The sequence below is a fragment of the Myotis davidii genome, unplaced genomic scaffold (genome assembly GCF_000327345.1).
Source record: "Myotis davidii unplaced genomic scaffold, ASM32734v1 scaffold13, whole genome shotgun sequence".
In the NCBI taxonomy this organism is placed as follows: Eukaryota; Metazoa; Chordata; class Mammalia; order Chiroptera; family Vespertilionidae; genus Myotis; species Myotis davidii.
The window spans coordinates 3064295-3079756 of NW_006286243.1; the positions used below are offsets into that span (position 1 = coordinate 3064295).

The following is a 15462-nucleotide window of genomic DNA, read 5'->3' on the forward strand; positions in this document are numbered from 1 at the left end:
TGAGAGGTCAGAGTTTATATTCTTCAAATACAATTATTATGTGATTAAGTCTGACCAAAATAATGCTGAGTCACCTTTTGTCAGTGTCAAGATTTTACTTATAACACTATCTTAGGTTTTAAAAAAAGTATATATAGCCCTAGCCAGGTGCTAAGTGGTTAGAGCATTGGCCCATGGACCGAAGGGTCTCAGGTTCAATTCTGGTCAAAAGCATACAAACTCCCAGGTTGCAGGCTCGATTCCCAGCCCTGGTCAGGGCATGTGCGGGAGGCACCTAATTGATGTGCCTCTCTCACATCGCTGTTTCTCTGTCTCTCCCTCTCCCTTCCACTCTCTCTAAAAATCAATGGAAAAAATACTCTTAGGTGAGAATTAACAAAAGAAACAAACAAAAAAGTAGAGCTGATTCTGTAGAAAGCGAAGCAGAAATTTCATCATGGCATTGAATAAGGAATTAATGCCTTCTTTCTGGTAAAGGGAACATTTGTATATACTCTAGAATTCTAATACATACGTTCTATATTCACTTTGTATACAGCTCAATTCTGTGGTCACATAATTTGGTGATCCTTGGTCACTGAATTATAAAATTAATCTGACACAGGAAGGAAGGCTCAATTAAATTAGTTACTAAAGTATTTAAGAATTGTGTATGTGTATTAAATTAGAATCCTTACTGTGAATAATGCTTCATGAGAGTAAAAAGAATCAAGTACATATTCCCCCTTTTACTTAGAGAAAATAAAAAAAATACCTGGGTGCATGGTTAATTAGAGGTTGTGGTTTATATTTTGGGAAGTTGTAGTTCTTGAACTCATCATTTGAAGAAACACCTGGCCAAGTTTCCTGAGATGGAGTCCCTAAGTTAAAAAAAATTATATACATATAAATATGTAAAAACCTATATAAATATGTAAAAACTTATATATATGCAAATATATATAAGTAGGCAGAGCTAAGAAAGTGTTTTAAAGAACAATTTATATTTAGTAGATGATCTGACTTTCAACTGAAACAGAAATGACAGAAATAGTAAACATATGGTCTTTTTTTAGGAATACGCAATGATGCCATAAAAATTATGATGCCTAAATGACACCTAAGCTAGAAATATTTCCTAGTAATATGGTAAAGGTCAATTTTCAATATTTCTCTTCTCTGTTCTTCCACAAAGGTGGAATACAGTAAGTAAAAAGTTACCTAGAAGGATTTGTATTTATCATAATTAATTTATAATTCATATAACAAATAGCTCTTTATGTTAGTCTCAGTATCAAATTTTTAAATAGGCTTTAAAAGATTTGTTACCTAGCAGTCGGAAAATTAAGTGCAGTTCATCTTCCACAGTTGATCCTGGAAACAGAGGTCTTCCAGAAGCCATTTCAAAGAAAATGCAACCAACACCCCTTTAAAATATATCATAAAAAATGATGAGTAACCCATTTACATATTATGACACACAAAAATCTTTTTCTTAAGATGGCTTCTCAGGAGAATTTTGTAATAGTCTTTTAGAAAACCTCCTGCAGAGATACTAACATTTATCCTATTTGTCTCAATTTCCATATTGCTATATCCATTTTTCACACATCAAATATCCAGCTATCCTCTGCATGATCCTTGAAGAGTAACAGTAACAATAGCTAACAGTGACTTAATGCTTACTATGTGTTAGGTAGTGGGTAGCAGTGGTAGGGAGAAGCAAATGATTCAAGATGTTTTTATGCAGAAAACAGAGATAGAACAGGTAGGTGCAGCGTAGAGAGTGTTTGAGTATGTGTGTATGTAAGGAAGAGAAATGGATGGAGGCAAAATGAATAGATACTCTCTTCTACAATTTGTGTGACTACAGCCCTCCCATTTAAGGAATCACAATCTAGAACTGTATATAACATTTAATTTTATATATTAAAATGTTATATAGAAAGAAAATGATGGCACCATGATGGAAAAAATACGGTGGTTCCTAAGAAACTTTTAAAATGGAATTACCATATGATCCAGCAATTCCACTCCTAAGTATATACCCAAAAGAACCGAAAGCAAGCCCCAAAGAGGTATTTGTACACCCATGTCCATAGCAACATTATTCACAATAGCCAAAAGGAGAAAACAATGCCAGTGTCCACTGACAGATGAATGGATAAATAAAATGTTGCACACCTATGCAATGATTATTCAGTCTTAAAAGTCAAATATCTACAATGTGGGTGAATTTTGAAGACACTTATGCTAAGTGAAATAGGTCAGTCACAAAAGGACTATATAATTCCATTGATATGAAGTACTTAGAAAAGTCAAATTCAGAGACAGAAAGTGGAATGATGGTTGCCAGGGGCCGAAGGGAGGAGGATATAGGGAGCTGTTTAATGGGTATAGTGGGAAGAGGATATAGGGAGTTAATGCGTATAGTGTTTCAGTTTTGCAAGATGAAAAAAACTCTGGAAATGGATGGTGATAATGGTTGTACAACAATGTGAATGTCCTTAATCACAGCTGTACACTTAAAATGGATTAAAATGGTAAATTTTATTTACCACAATTTAGAAAGTAAGTTTAAAAAAAGAAAACTGTTATACAAAACAAAATTATATAATTGTTTAACCCAGGACAACAGAAGGAAGTATATGATTTATCACTACATGAAGGCTATAGGCAATGAAATGCAACTGCATTTCAGAGGAAGAAATTGCCACCAGAGGCTATAAATTCAAGAAGGATTTATGAAAAATTGTGTTTTGAAAGTTCCTAGGTACAGGCCCATTAGAGAAAGAGCAGGCATTCCAGATGGATGGACTGGTGTGAGCACAGCAAAAGTGGGAAAGCCCAGGTTATGTTTGAAATATAATGAGTAGCCCATTTAGCTAAAAGGGAACATCTGTGTATAGGGATCCTCTGAAGTAAGTTGGAAAAGGCAACTTAGAGACATTTTATAGAGACCATTATTAAGTACCAGGGTGAAGAACTGTACTTTATTCTAAAGGTAATGAATAGGGAAGGAGCAAAGGTGTTTGAATGAAGGGGTGTCATGATCAAAGTGGTGTGTGAGGAAGATGATTATAATATTTTATTCTTTTTAGATTACCTTAAAGCAAGTAGATTTTGGTGACTATTAAATGACAATAAAAACAATAATTTTGTTTTAAATTACCAGACACTCTTCTAAGTGCTTTATATGTATTAGCTCATTTGGCCTTAATACTATGCACAGAACAGTCATTTAAAGTCATTATTGTTACTATTCCCATTTCCTTAAATGAGGAAACTAAGGCACAGGTCTATAATCTGAATAAGGTTATTATACAGATATAAGGGGTAGCATTGGTATTTAAACCTAGGTGATTTTACGTGCCAGAAATCTTAGTCACTGTTTATCTCATGGCTCTTTAAGATCTCCTTAAAAGTCAAATATCTATCAGTATGCCCTGTATTTATGGCTACATTCTTTCAAAATTATAAATAGCAATAACATCCACATATATTTACCACATGTCAATCTGTGTTGAGTACTCTGAGGAACCGAGAAGCACATCAGGTGGCCGGTACCATAGTGTGACAACTTCATTTGAGTAGGTCTTTGTGGGTACTGACTTGGCTCTGGCTAGTCCTTCAAACGGAAAGAAAAAAAGAAATAGCTATAATGAATTTCCCAGCGAATGTCCTCACCATGACTCCAATCACTAGGATGCCTGAGATGACTACTCTGTAGCTTTTTAAAACTTAACAAAATTAGTTTTATGATTTTTTTTTAACTGCGCATGGTGTAAGGGGTCAGCAAATCCTTACGTAATTAAACTAAGTAATAGTAATCCCACAATAGGTATCATGCTTACTTTTATGCATATGAATGCACCTGGTACAGGGTTAATTTAAACTTAAGATATTTTCCTGTTATCCATGAATCATGCCAAAATTATTTCCTAGCTAAACTTAAATTAATGCAAAATGGACCAATGACATTGAGATGAACAATTTTATTTCTTACAGCTATAAGCTTTTATCACCTTTAAACCTGATTCCAACTTTAATTTGCTACACCAATTTTTATCAAAAAAAAAGAGAAGCTATTGGTCCCAAACCTTTTTTTTAAATCTCTAAACCTACTTTTTAAATTTTTTTTTTACTTTTCAATTACAGTTGACATACAATATATTAGCTTCATGTGTACAACATACTGATTAGACATTTATATAACTTATGAAGTGATCACCCTGATAAGTCTAGTACCCATTTGACACCATTCTGTAGAGTTTTACTGACAATTTTCTTGCAAAAATCTATTTAGAGAAAGTTCCTTAGAATAAATTACACTGCTTTTCTGTACTCTTTTTAAATTTTACGTTATATGGATAATTTTAAAATAAGACAAACCTCACTGCCTTTAAAGGGTATTATTAATTGTTGTAAATGATATAAAACACATACCATTCCTTTGCCAATTTAATATGGAATTCATTGATTATCCAGAAATAAGGTGAGTTCACAATTTTCCCTCTTGAGCCATTGGCATAAGAGAGTTATTTTTACTACCTCTAAGCCTCAAAATTCTGAAGAAGCAACTTTAAAAGATGTCTGAAGAAATATAAATTTATTTTAATATATAGTTTATTTCAAACAAGGAATAATTACTTTTTCAGGCTTCGATTTCTGTTATATATAACATATCTGATTAAAATATTACATCTTTTAAATGTCATAAAATGATAATACTTTAATAAACTGGATTAAGTCACTCCAATGAAACCAGAATTTAAAATAATAGGTAGCATTCATACTATTTTTGTTTGATGACTAAAGGGTGTAATTAGAACAATGTTGATAATATTTCATTTAATTACAAGTTTTATTCTACCGTCCTAACTTGGAAAAATAAATTCAACAAATTATTTTCCTACCAATTTTGGTAATTAGCAAGATGAGAGCAGCTTTTTGATCGTTCTTCCTGATATGAATAGTGGTTATATGGGGGCAAGGACAGGGCCACAAGTTGACTTATTCTATAACCTATGGCATCAAAACAATTGCCAGTTATAGTTTCCTCAGTACCTTACTCTCCTACTCCTGAGAGAATTCTGAACTAGGGTGCTTGTTCACACAGGGTCCTGGTTCACAATCTATGTTTCAGCATTGGCATGAAATTAAATAATAATCTCTTCCAAACCAAAGTACTTACATGTGATACAGTATTATTATATAAGCCATTTTCTACTAGAGATGAAAATGTCTATAGTAGTACTTACTAAACCTGAATTTCACCAGTTACAGCAAAAAGAGTAGAATTTTCACAGGGATAAAAAACAATTTACAGTAAAATACTAAAAGTTACCTGACCCTCCCCTACTTGCAACCAGTAAAAAAAAATATTGGTTTTCCTTTTTCATTAATGAGGAGGGCTGTGGTTTCAAGTTTCAGTGCAACACATATGCATTACTAATGCAACCAATACTATATAACTAAAAGCAAAACACAAAATTGATTATATTATCTTATGGAAAAATTAGAATTTCTTGTTGGCTTGTGGAAGATTTACTTGGCTTGCTTTGTAGAAGTTAGAAGTAAAATTTCAAGCACTGATAGTATTCTTCCCACCAACCTTGACCTCCCAAAGGTAAATTTTTGATGGCCCTTGCCATTCTTATATAGAATTTCTAATAGGCAAGCTGGATTTCTCTATCATTGCCATTCATTTTGGGATTACAGAATAAAGAACAGTGAATGCAGCTTGGCAAAAAAGAGGAGAGAGTCTGAGGGAGTAATAACAATTATGAGGAAAATAAACCATGTGTAGGAGATTGTGTAATATATATAAGCCTATGCAAATAACTTGTACTTTCTTGTTTAAACTATGACCATTTCCTTTTTAAGGAAGGAAATACAAATAGCAACCTACCTTTCAAACAAATGGTAAAGGTTTAAATAAGTATAGAAATTTCTAGAATTTACCACTTAATAACACTGAATTTTTAATTGTTACTAAAAGAATACAATGACTACTACCAGGTAAGTACAGTTTGGTGTCACTGCCTTCATTTATACCAAGGCACTAGTAACATTATCCCTTATTGCTTTTGGATCATCAATACAAATATTAATACAGTGAAAAAGGCAAATAACATTTAGTATAAATTTGATAACATATTAGACTTTTGGAGACCTCCTGAAAGGGCCTTCGGGTCTAGGGATCACACTTGAGAATGGTGCCTTTTAGCATTTACTAACATAACTCACCTACCAAAGTTTTTGTCAAATATCTTATTCAGAATTTCTTATATAGAAAATTTCCACACCCATATAAAAACAATTACAGTGTCAACGGTTGTTCTAACCACCTAGAACTATTTATAAATATCTCATACATTCCGTACCAAAATCGGCTAGCTTTAGTTCTCCTTTTTCATTAATGAGGAGGTTCTGTGGTTTCAAGTCTCGGTGCAACACTTTCCTTCTGTGGCAATATGCCAAACCACGTAGAATTTGGTATAAAAACAGCTACAGAAACAAATAAATAGAAATTAGTTTTACAGATAATGAGACAGACTTTGGTGTAAGTGTAAGTTATGGTAAAGAGAAAAGCAAGTGGCTTAGAATCATACCCTTAAGTATAAAACCTTTTCCTTATATAGTTGTTTTCTATTTGAAACATCAATCTATGTTTTTAGTCTGATAGTATCTATGCAAATAAAAATAGCAGTTTCATAAAGTGAAATGAAACTTTGTATTAGAAGTAATAGTTTGCTTATTATAGAAAATGATCCTATATAATAAAAGCCTAATATGCAAATTGACCAAACAGCAGAACGACCAGTCGCTATGATGCACACTGACCACCAGGGGGCAGACACTCCATGCAGGAGCTGCCCCCTGGTGGTCAGTGCACTCCCACAGGGGCAGTGCCACTTAGCTGGGCTTATGGCTGGCGAGTGCAGCAGCTGTGACAGGAGCCTCTCCCGCCTCCTCTGAAGCGCTAAGGAGCAGTGAACCTTATGGTAAGGAGCAAGGGGTCCTGGACTGCGAGAGGGTGCACACTGGGTTGAGGACTCCCCATCCCCGTCCCCCCGCCGCCAGTGCATGCATTTTATGCACTGGGCCTCTAGTTTAAAATAAACATATCCTTGCCCTGCCTGCCAGTGTGGTCAGTTGGTTGGAGAGTCATCCCATACACCAAAAAGTGGCAGGTTTGATTCCCGGTCAGGGCACATACCCAGGTTGTGGGTTAGATCACCGTTTCGGGAGTAAGCAGGAAGCAATCAATGTCTCTTTCTCAAACATCCATGTCTCTTTCTCTTTCTTTCTTTCTCTCTCTCTCTCTCTCTCTCTCTCTCTCTCTCTCTCTCTCTCTCTCTCTCTCTCTGTTTCTAAAATCATTAAAAAAAAATATATAAAAATTTTAAAAAACAACACATATCCTCATAAACTTATAGGCCTACCAAGGCTTACAGCCTGATTATGAAATTCTGGCAAAACAACCAACCAAACTCTATCCTCACCACCCACCCTGCCAAAAAAAGAAAACCTGACCTGGGACAATGTCTTTTAAAGGTATTGGAATTAGTAGTTTTATGAAAACTCTGAGATGTCAAACAGAATAGTGCCTCACACAGCTCTGGCAAATTATGTGCTATAAAAATAACCTAAACCAGCTTCTATCACCTACCTCCTGGGTATTTTACTTTCAGCACCTCCTACTCAGCCTTCAAAATCTGCTATGATTCAGAACAGGGAATTAGCACTATAGAGCTCTAAATAAATCTTTGAAAGAAGCAATTCCTAAGGCTAATGTAGACTTTTTGTGTTGATTTTGGTGGAAAAAGGGATATGAAACACAGAGGGTTTTTGACTCTTTGGGATTAACAAAAACAAGCCTGAAGTAGAGGACTGAAGAGTGTAACCTCTGTTTACTTCGAGGTGAAAAATAAAGCATTAGAACAGTGATTTTCAACCTTTTTCATCTCATGGCACACATAAATTACTAAAATTCTGAGGCACACCAAAAGATATATTTTGGGCTGATCTGACAAAATTTTTTGATTCATTCACACCCAATGGAGATTGTTGTGTTGCCTGTTGTCAATTTTGTATTTGATAACCTAAGGGAAAAGAGATCAGTGCCCCTAACTAAATAGTCAGGTATTGCACGTTTTAACAATTCTTGTGGTACACGGGTTGAGAATTACTACACTAGAACTCTGAGAATAAGCCAAAGCAGGTAAACAATAGGTTTAAAGAAATTCTAAGTAGCAGAGTTTCTACACTACATATTTATGGGTTTTTTTGTTTGTTTAAAATTACTCTTTCCATATATTCCTATTACTTTTTAACTTTGGAAAAATAAAAGTACAGAGTTAAATTTGCTATTTAAATAAACAAAATACTTTAAGCCAGACATGCATTAAAAGACATAGATTTCTCAAATCTATGTCAGATTATAACTAAGGACTTATTTTCTTTCCGAATTATTGCTAATATGAAAGCAGGAAATAAAACAAATAAAAACCAAAAAGAGAAATATATGTAAATGAGATTTACAACAACTTGCCAAATAAAATGTAAAATGTGATGAAAATAATTCTCAGAGAATGTATATGGAAAGACACTGAAAGCCCTATTCTAAAATTCTTAGCAATGTGGTATCCAATATACTCTGAATTGTCCTTTAGTAGAAGAAACTGATTCTCCTTTATATCTATCAAAATTACAATTTTTTAAAAAATGTAAGTTTAAAGTTAGTATCTACAGAATTGGAACTGTCTCAAACCCACAGCCAAGACAGCCTATTTCCAGAATAGTTTCTCACAAATTGCCCACTAAGTTTGGATAAGTAAATCTTTGCTAAATTTAGCGCATACCACTTTGGTCAAAGAAACCTACTGTAAGAACACAACTGTATCAAATGTTTTTACTTGATTTTACTTTTCCTTTACTTTTGGGTTTCAGCTGACAGTGATTATTATGCCAAACTTTTCTGGCATTACTTGCATCTTTAGATATACAGGTAAGAAAACAGAACAATTATCTCTTCTCCTCCTGACAATAGAGTGGTATTTCCAGCCTACTATTCATAATACTTGCATATTCCTGGCCTTACTCACTAGATTAGTAATTTGAATACTAGTTGTGTTTCATAATTAAGTACCATTTTAAATATATTAGGGAAGTTTGCCATTTATAGAAGGGCTTTCACAGAATGAACTAATCATTTGTATTTATTTTAAATATTTGGATTTTTATATAATAGGCTTTTGGTTTTATTTTGTTTTTAAAGCAGATTACATGTGTAAATATAGTCTGTATCTAAGAGAATCAGTGTTATGATGTGAAAATAAATGTCAAAAGTGATTTTTAAGATTTTTAAAAGAAAGCAGGTTCTACAAAAAAGTCTGAACTTAAGAAGTAGTGTAGTATAGTTAAAAAAAGTTCTGAATAAATTATTTAGAGGACAACAGCCTCTTTAAAATGCCAAACAGATCATTCTGAAGCAGAATAGTTCTCAAGTTAGTATATTTCATTAAGTAATGTAGTTTGTTTATGCTTAGGGTTAGTCTCTGCTTTAAACAAAATTTAAAATTACACATTAAAACATACCTTCACATTGTGCATACTCATGATGTTTCCACAATCATCCATGTACTGTTTTAAGTCTTTATCCTGAAAAAATACAGCACTTTACTATGTGATACCGAGGAAAGATATTGAATGTACCCCATAATTTAATTATATACCAATAACTAAGCAAAAATGTCTCTGGGCCTGTTAGAAAATCCAATTTGCTATGTTTTATTAAAGCAAAAGTAGCCCTGCCCAGTGTTGCTCAGCAGTTAAGCGTGTCAATCTGCGCACTGAAGAACTGCAGGTTTATCCCAGGCTCGGTCAGGGAGCATGCAGGAGAAACCAGTTGATATATTTCTCTCAAATCAATGTTTCTCTCTCTCTCTCCACTTCCCACCCTCCCTTATGCTCGCTCTAAAAAATCAATGGAAAAATATCCTCAAAAAATATCCAACAAAAAAGCAAAAGTAAATACTGAATTTTAATTAAATGCTTACCAGATACTCAAACACCAGAGTCAAAGATTTATCTGTGTGAACAATGTCATGTAAGGTAACTATATTTGCATGTTTTAGATCCTTTAACAGTGAAACTGCAAAACAGAAAAGAAAGTTAATTATTGGTCTATGGTAGCCTGTCTTTATAATAACCTGAAGTACGTTTAACATAAATTGATTATATTTAATAATCTCTTAAGTTTAAAACATTAATTCACCAAGGGGATTTGAAGTAGAAATTCTAATAGAGTCAATTTTTTTTCTTTTCTTTTATGATCCTGTGTTTGATATTTTTAATACTTAAAGTTGTCTCCAATATAATAATACTCTGCTTATTATCTTCTGTTTTTTCCCTCAAATGTTAGCTTATTGAGACTTCTAGGATTAATTACATATAAAGTACAAGGTACCTTTTTTCTCCAAATTGCTCATCAGTGCCTCAAACCATTTTCTGGATATCTCTCATTTTTAAAAAAATGGTACCATGATAGAAATATATTTACATTCTGCATATACTAACTTATAGCTTTTCCCAATGTGCTATTATATAACAGTTCCCAATGTCAAATATTTGTCTATGATATAATACATTTTACTCACAAAAGATCAAATTATACCTTCTCTTATCGCTGTGCAGGGTGCACCTTCTTCGTGTTCCAATCGGATCTCTTTTAATGCCACCAAATTCTCTGTCAATTTACTTCTCCCTTTATATACTGTAGCATATGTACCCTATAAAATATATTTTTGAAAGACACAGCAAAAGATCACAAAGAGTATATCCATACCACCTACAAAATAAAGAGCACTAACCAAATTTCTAAGATCTAAGCATATGTTAAATTCTACCTTGCAAGGAAAACTCCACACTGATTAGCCTTGGCTTCCCTATACCTAAAAGGACACTCAGTTCCATATGCACAGATTCCATACTTACAACCAGGGTGCCCTAAAATCATTAAATGTAAGGATATCTAATTTACTTTTTATACTTTGCATCAGATTAATAATTAGAAATCAGTAGCTTTAGAATCGAAGGCACTTTACCTGCAATAGTATGTGGAGATTGAGGAAACTGAACATATTAACTGAAAATTGAAATTCTAACATATTGTTAAATTATAAAAATCTGTTTGTAAAAAAATATATTTTATTGATTTTTTACAGAGAGAAAGGGAGAGGGATAGAGAGTTAGATACATCGATGAGAGAGAAACATCGATCAGCTGCCTCCTGCACACTCCCTACTGGGTATGTGCCAGCAACCAAGGTACATGCCCTTGACCAGAATCGAACCTGGGACCCTTGAGTCTGCAGGCTGATGCTCTATCCACCGAGCCAAACCGGTCAGGGCAAAATCTTACTGGTTTTCAGAATTTTTAAACATTAACTCTCCTTTAAAAAAACAAATAGAGTTTGGGGGTGGGAGCAGGCTAGAAGGGAACATATGTAATACTTTCAACAATAAAGATAAAAAAACCCAATCACAATTGTATTCTACAGGAGATTTCTTCTATCATTGCGAGGATAGCTCTCAAACTCTCTCAAGAATTCCCTGTTAACTAATTCTTATTTTCTTTACCTTCTCTTACTCTGGGAGGGAGACCGTTTCAAAATTAGTAGTAGCAATAGCAGCAAGTTCAAGAAAACCAAGGTCTTATTAGCCAAGAATTTCTTTCTGTGACAAGTATCTTTAAGATAGTATTTTGATTTTTCACAGGTTTGAACTTATGTAATACCCGTATGACAGTACAGGTAGCAGATTGTCAGGGAGCTAACTATCAAATTGCTACCAAGGAAACTCAATATTTTGTGCTTCAATAAAGATTACAAGGCGATAGAAAATACTATTTTTTTCTCAAACTAATAGGGTAATTTTAAGAATTTAAGGATTTTTTTTCTAACCGTCTTTTCAGAAGAAGATATGAACTTTTACACAGTAATGCTTACATTTTTTTTTTGCAGGTTGGAAAAAACTACAGACTAATAGAGAAGTTTAGGTTATAAAAAAAAGTCTTACATTTTAAAAGTAAGTGTTTACTTACCTCTCCAAGCTTCTCCAATTTGATGTAGGTTTCCATTTTCCCAAACCCAATTTCTGACTGAAAGCAAACAATCATATATTTAGTATTCTTAAAATTTCAATTAATCTCTTATCTCTTCCTCAATTTCTGAAATTCCCCTGCTCTAAAGAGTGTCTTGGAATAGAAAAAATTGATTATAATTAAATTGTTGAACATCTGTCAAGTTTTGCCACATACCTGATTTTTAGAATATTCAAAGGTTCAAAAACATCAAAGTTCACAATTATAAATTTTAATTATAAATTTTTATAATTAAACCTTATAATTAAAAAGGTTAGTTAACATTTTACTATTTTAAGACTGAGATTTTAAGTTACCAAAGAATTTTATAAAAACACGGTTTTTTAAACAAAACTACAAAATAATTTTTCTATATATTTTCCTTCGCTAATCTTTGTGTTCCCTAGGAATGCCAACAAAATACTATTTGTCTCAGTTTTTACAACCAAAATATAATGAAAAAGACAACTGCAAGTTACAACCTATTATGGATCAGGAAATGGCTGACAGAGAATAAGCAATTTAAGTTCAAATCTGGGGGGGCGGTGGGGGGAGGCTTTAAAAAGTGAGTTTTCGAACTCACTGCTTTTAAACCTTGAACTTGTCTGTCTATTTTGTATGGAATTAAAAAATGAGATAAATGAAATGCACTGAAATATGTAATGGAAATTCAATATTTAAAAACTAAAAAACAAGACAAAAAGTCCTAACATAAAAGATCTAGGAAAAAATAGAGAGAGATGGAAATTTAGGTATTGAGAGAGCAAAAATAGGAAAAAAGTTAAGCAGAAGAAGAAAATAAGAATTTTCTTAAAATTATTTTCTAGTACCCTTTATAATGAAAAAGACAATAATGTAAAAAAAAGACAAGCTTCTTAGAGTGGTGCTAATATCCTTAAATAAATAGACAGTAAAAGGACATAATGTTCTTTTATATGTAGTCTCAGCAGTAAAAAGTGTATCAATTACATTAAATAGCATGTTTTAGTCAAATTCTGGAGGTTCAAATATGCAATTTTTTCTGGAGGTGTTCAATAAAATATGACAAGATTTTTAACATCACTCACCAAACTTTGAATAGGATAAACTGCCCAAAGTTGAATGACCAAAAGTAGCAGAGGCACCTCAAAGGAACTGTTTTTATACTTTATTTTTTACAATGATATATATAAAGTTAAAAAGACACAAGGGAAACTGCATGTTCAGCAGTACTTAATTCAATTTTGATTAATAAAAACTTTGGTCAGAGGAAGTATCATTGAATTAATGAAAAATTGCTTCTTTTTGCACTCTTGTAAGACCTAAATATAATGTTTCAAAAAAAAAAATCTAACTAAAAATGAAGTTTTGGAACCATCATAATCCATCCATCAATGTACTATCTTGTATATGCTTCAGAGATATTAAGTCCTTGTTTTCTATTAACAACTATGCAAAATAATAAAGTAAAACTATAACATACAACACTTTCCAAATACAAATGGAGTTTTTTAACTTTAATATGGAAAATGTGGCAAACAACACCTGGTACATAAAAGCCTGATTCTTAACAACCTTTATTTTATGTATGATTTTTACAACCTATTTACATATGATCTTAAATGATTTTTTTTTAAAAGACTAATTGCCAAGGTCACACAACTGATAGAACATGTTTACTTTCTTATATGTATCTCTGGAATTCAGGTTCTTAAATTCACAAATATGAATTTTAACTCTTGTCATACATTTTATTAAAAAATGATATTGAGAATAAATGGAAATTAGTATGAACAAAACAATGAATGTCCCTGAAAAAAATAAAATATCATCGTCTAAAACAATGATAAGCACATAGAAAAAATATGACTGAAAGCTAGGAACTTTTTCTTATCAGGAGTTGGAATACTATTTTCTTATTCTTTCATAAGTGAATAAATAGTAGCACGCTCTTAAAACATCAAATATACTTTGGTCCAGGGGTGGCTATGACAAAATGCTAAGGTTTGGTTTTAAGCAGGTGTGTTACATAGACCACAAACTCAAGACCACTGATATTTTAGGAGTAGAAAGAATAAGAAAAAACTAAGTAGCATGCTCTTAAAACATCAAATATACTTTGGTCCAGGGGTGGCTATGACAAAATGCTAAGGTTTGGTTTTAAGCAGGTGTGTCACGTAGACCACAAACTCAAGACCATAAGATAAAAATATTACAGATATTACTGTTATATAAAGTGTATAAGGAATAAATTGTAAGGGGCGCATCAAAAATTAACACAGCAAAGAGTAACTGTTCAAAGGATGACATTTAGTGAGATCATTAAAATATGCTGAAAGTGTGCGTTTAAAAAAGTAAATACTGTACTATCATTTATACAGCTAAATTTAAATTTTAATAATCCTATATAATAAAAGAGAAACATGTAAATTGACCATCCCTCCACTACGCTCACCAGCCAATCAGGAGTATGCAAATTAACCTGACAAAGATGGTGGGTTAACTTGCATATGCAGGTGTCAAGCACCCCGGGAGGCGACAGCAGCCGTGAGCTCCTGGGACCATCGCCGGCCTCGGGAGGCAAGGCCAGCTGAGCCAAGCCACACCCACGGGCTCCCTGGACCTTCAGCGGCCCCAGGAGGTGAGGCTGTAGCCACCCCCAGGTGGGCTCCCGGGATCTTCACCAGCAGAGAGCAGAGCAGGAAAGTGGGCGGAGAGTGGGAGGTTTGGAGGACTTGGCAGAGCAGGAGGCTGCTGGATATAGAGCAGAGCGAGAGAGAGGGCGGCTTGGAGGGCATGGCTCTCTCTGTCACCCCAGCCTCCTCATCACAGCTGTGGAAACTGACAGCAGGGAGGAGGAAGTCCCACCCCTACAGAATCAGCATTGGTCAGACAGCTCTCAGCGGCCTAACATCCAGGACTCTCATCCACTTGCATCTCAGACAGTGACAGTAGAGAGGTGGGACTATGTCTAAAGAACAACTGTTGATACAACGTAGCTCTGCAGCTGAAAGATGCCGGCGTTATCAACAGAAAATGTCTAAAGACCAATGTGCGTCTGATCTTGAAAGAAGGCGGTGCCTGCGACAGAATGTATCTGAAGACCAGCTATTGGAAAAACCTTGCTCTGATGCCGAAAAACACCAGCGTCATCGACAGAAAATGTGTAAAGACCAATGTGCCTTTGAAGTTAAAAGAAGGCGGTGACGACGACAGAATATGTCAAGAGAACAGTCATCAACAAGTACTACCAATACCGGTAGGAACTGCCTTCTCAGCAAAAATGGACTACATGAGGATGCAATTCTCGAACATAGTTGTGGTGGAATGACTGTTAGATGTGAATTTTGCCTCTCA

General features: G+C 33.9%; 1 protein-coding gene across 2 annotated transcripts in view; it reads right to left on the bottom strand.

Moving 5' to 3' along the window:
* CDK17 (cyclin-dependent kinase 17) overlaps nucleotides 1–15462 on the bottom strand; it is a 45542-nt gene that overhangs the window by 6240 nt on the left and 23840 nt on the right. For both annotated transcript variants that reach the window (XM_006757626.2, XM_015559990.1), the window contains 8 exons: nucleotides 12088–12144; nucleotides 10661–10775; nucleotides 10044–10138; nucleotides 9583–9645; nucleotides 6366–6489; nucleotides 3487–3607; nucleotides 1309–1406; nucleotides 755–860 (listed from right to left, as the gene is read on the bottom strand). In XM_006757626.2, the coding sequence (XP_006757689.1) occupies nucleotides 755–860; nucleotides 1309–1406; nucleotides 3487–3607; nucleotides 6366–6489; nucleotides 9583–9645; nucleotides 10044–10138; nucleotides 10661–10775; nucleotides 12088–12144 (779 nt within the window). The remainder of the gene's footprint in view (nucleotides 1–754; nucleotides 861–1308; nucleotides 1407–3486; nucleotides 3608–6365; nucleotides 6490–9582; nucleotides 9646–10043; nucleotides 10139–10660; nucleotides 10776–12087; nucleotides 12145–15462) is intronic.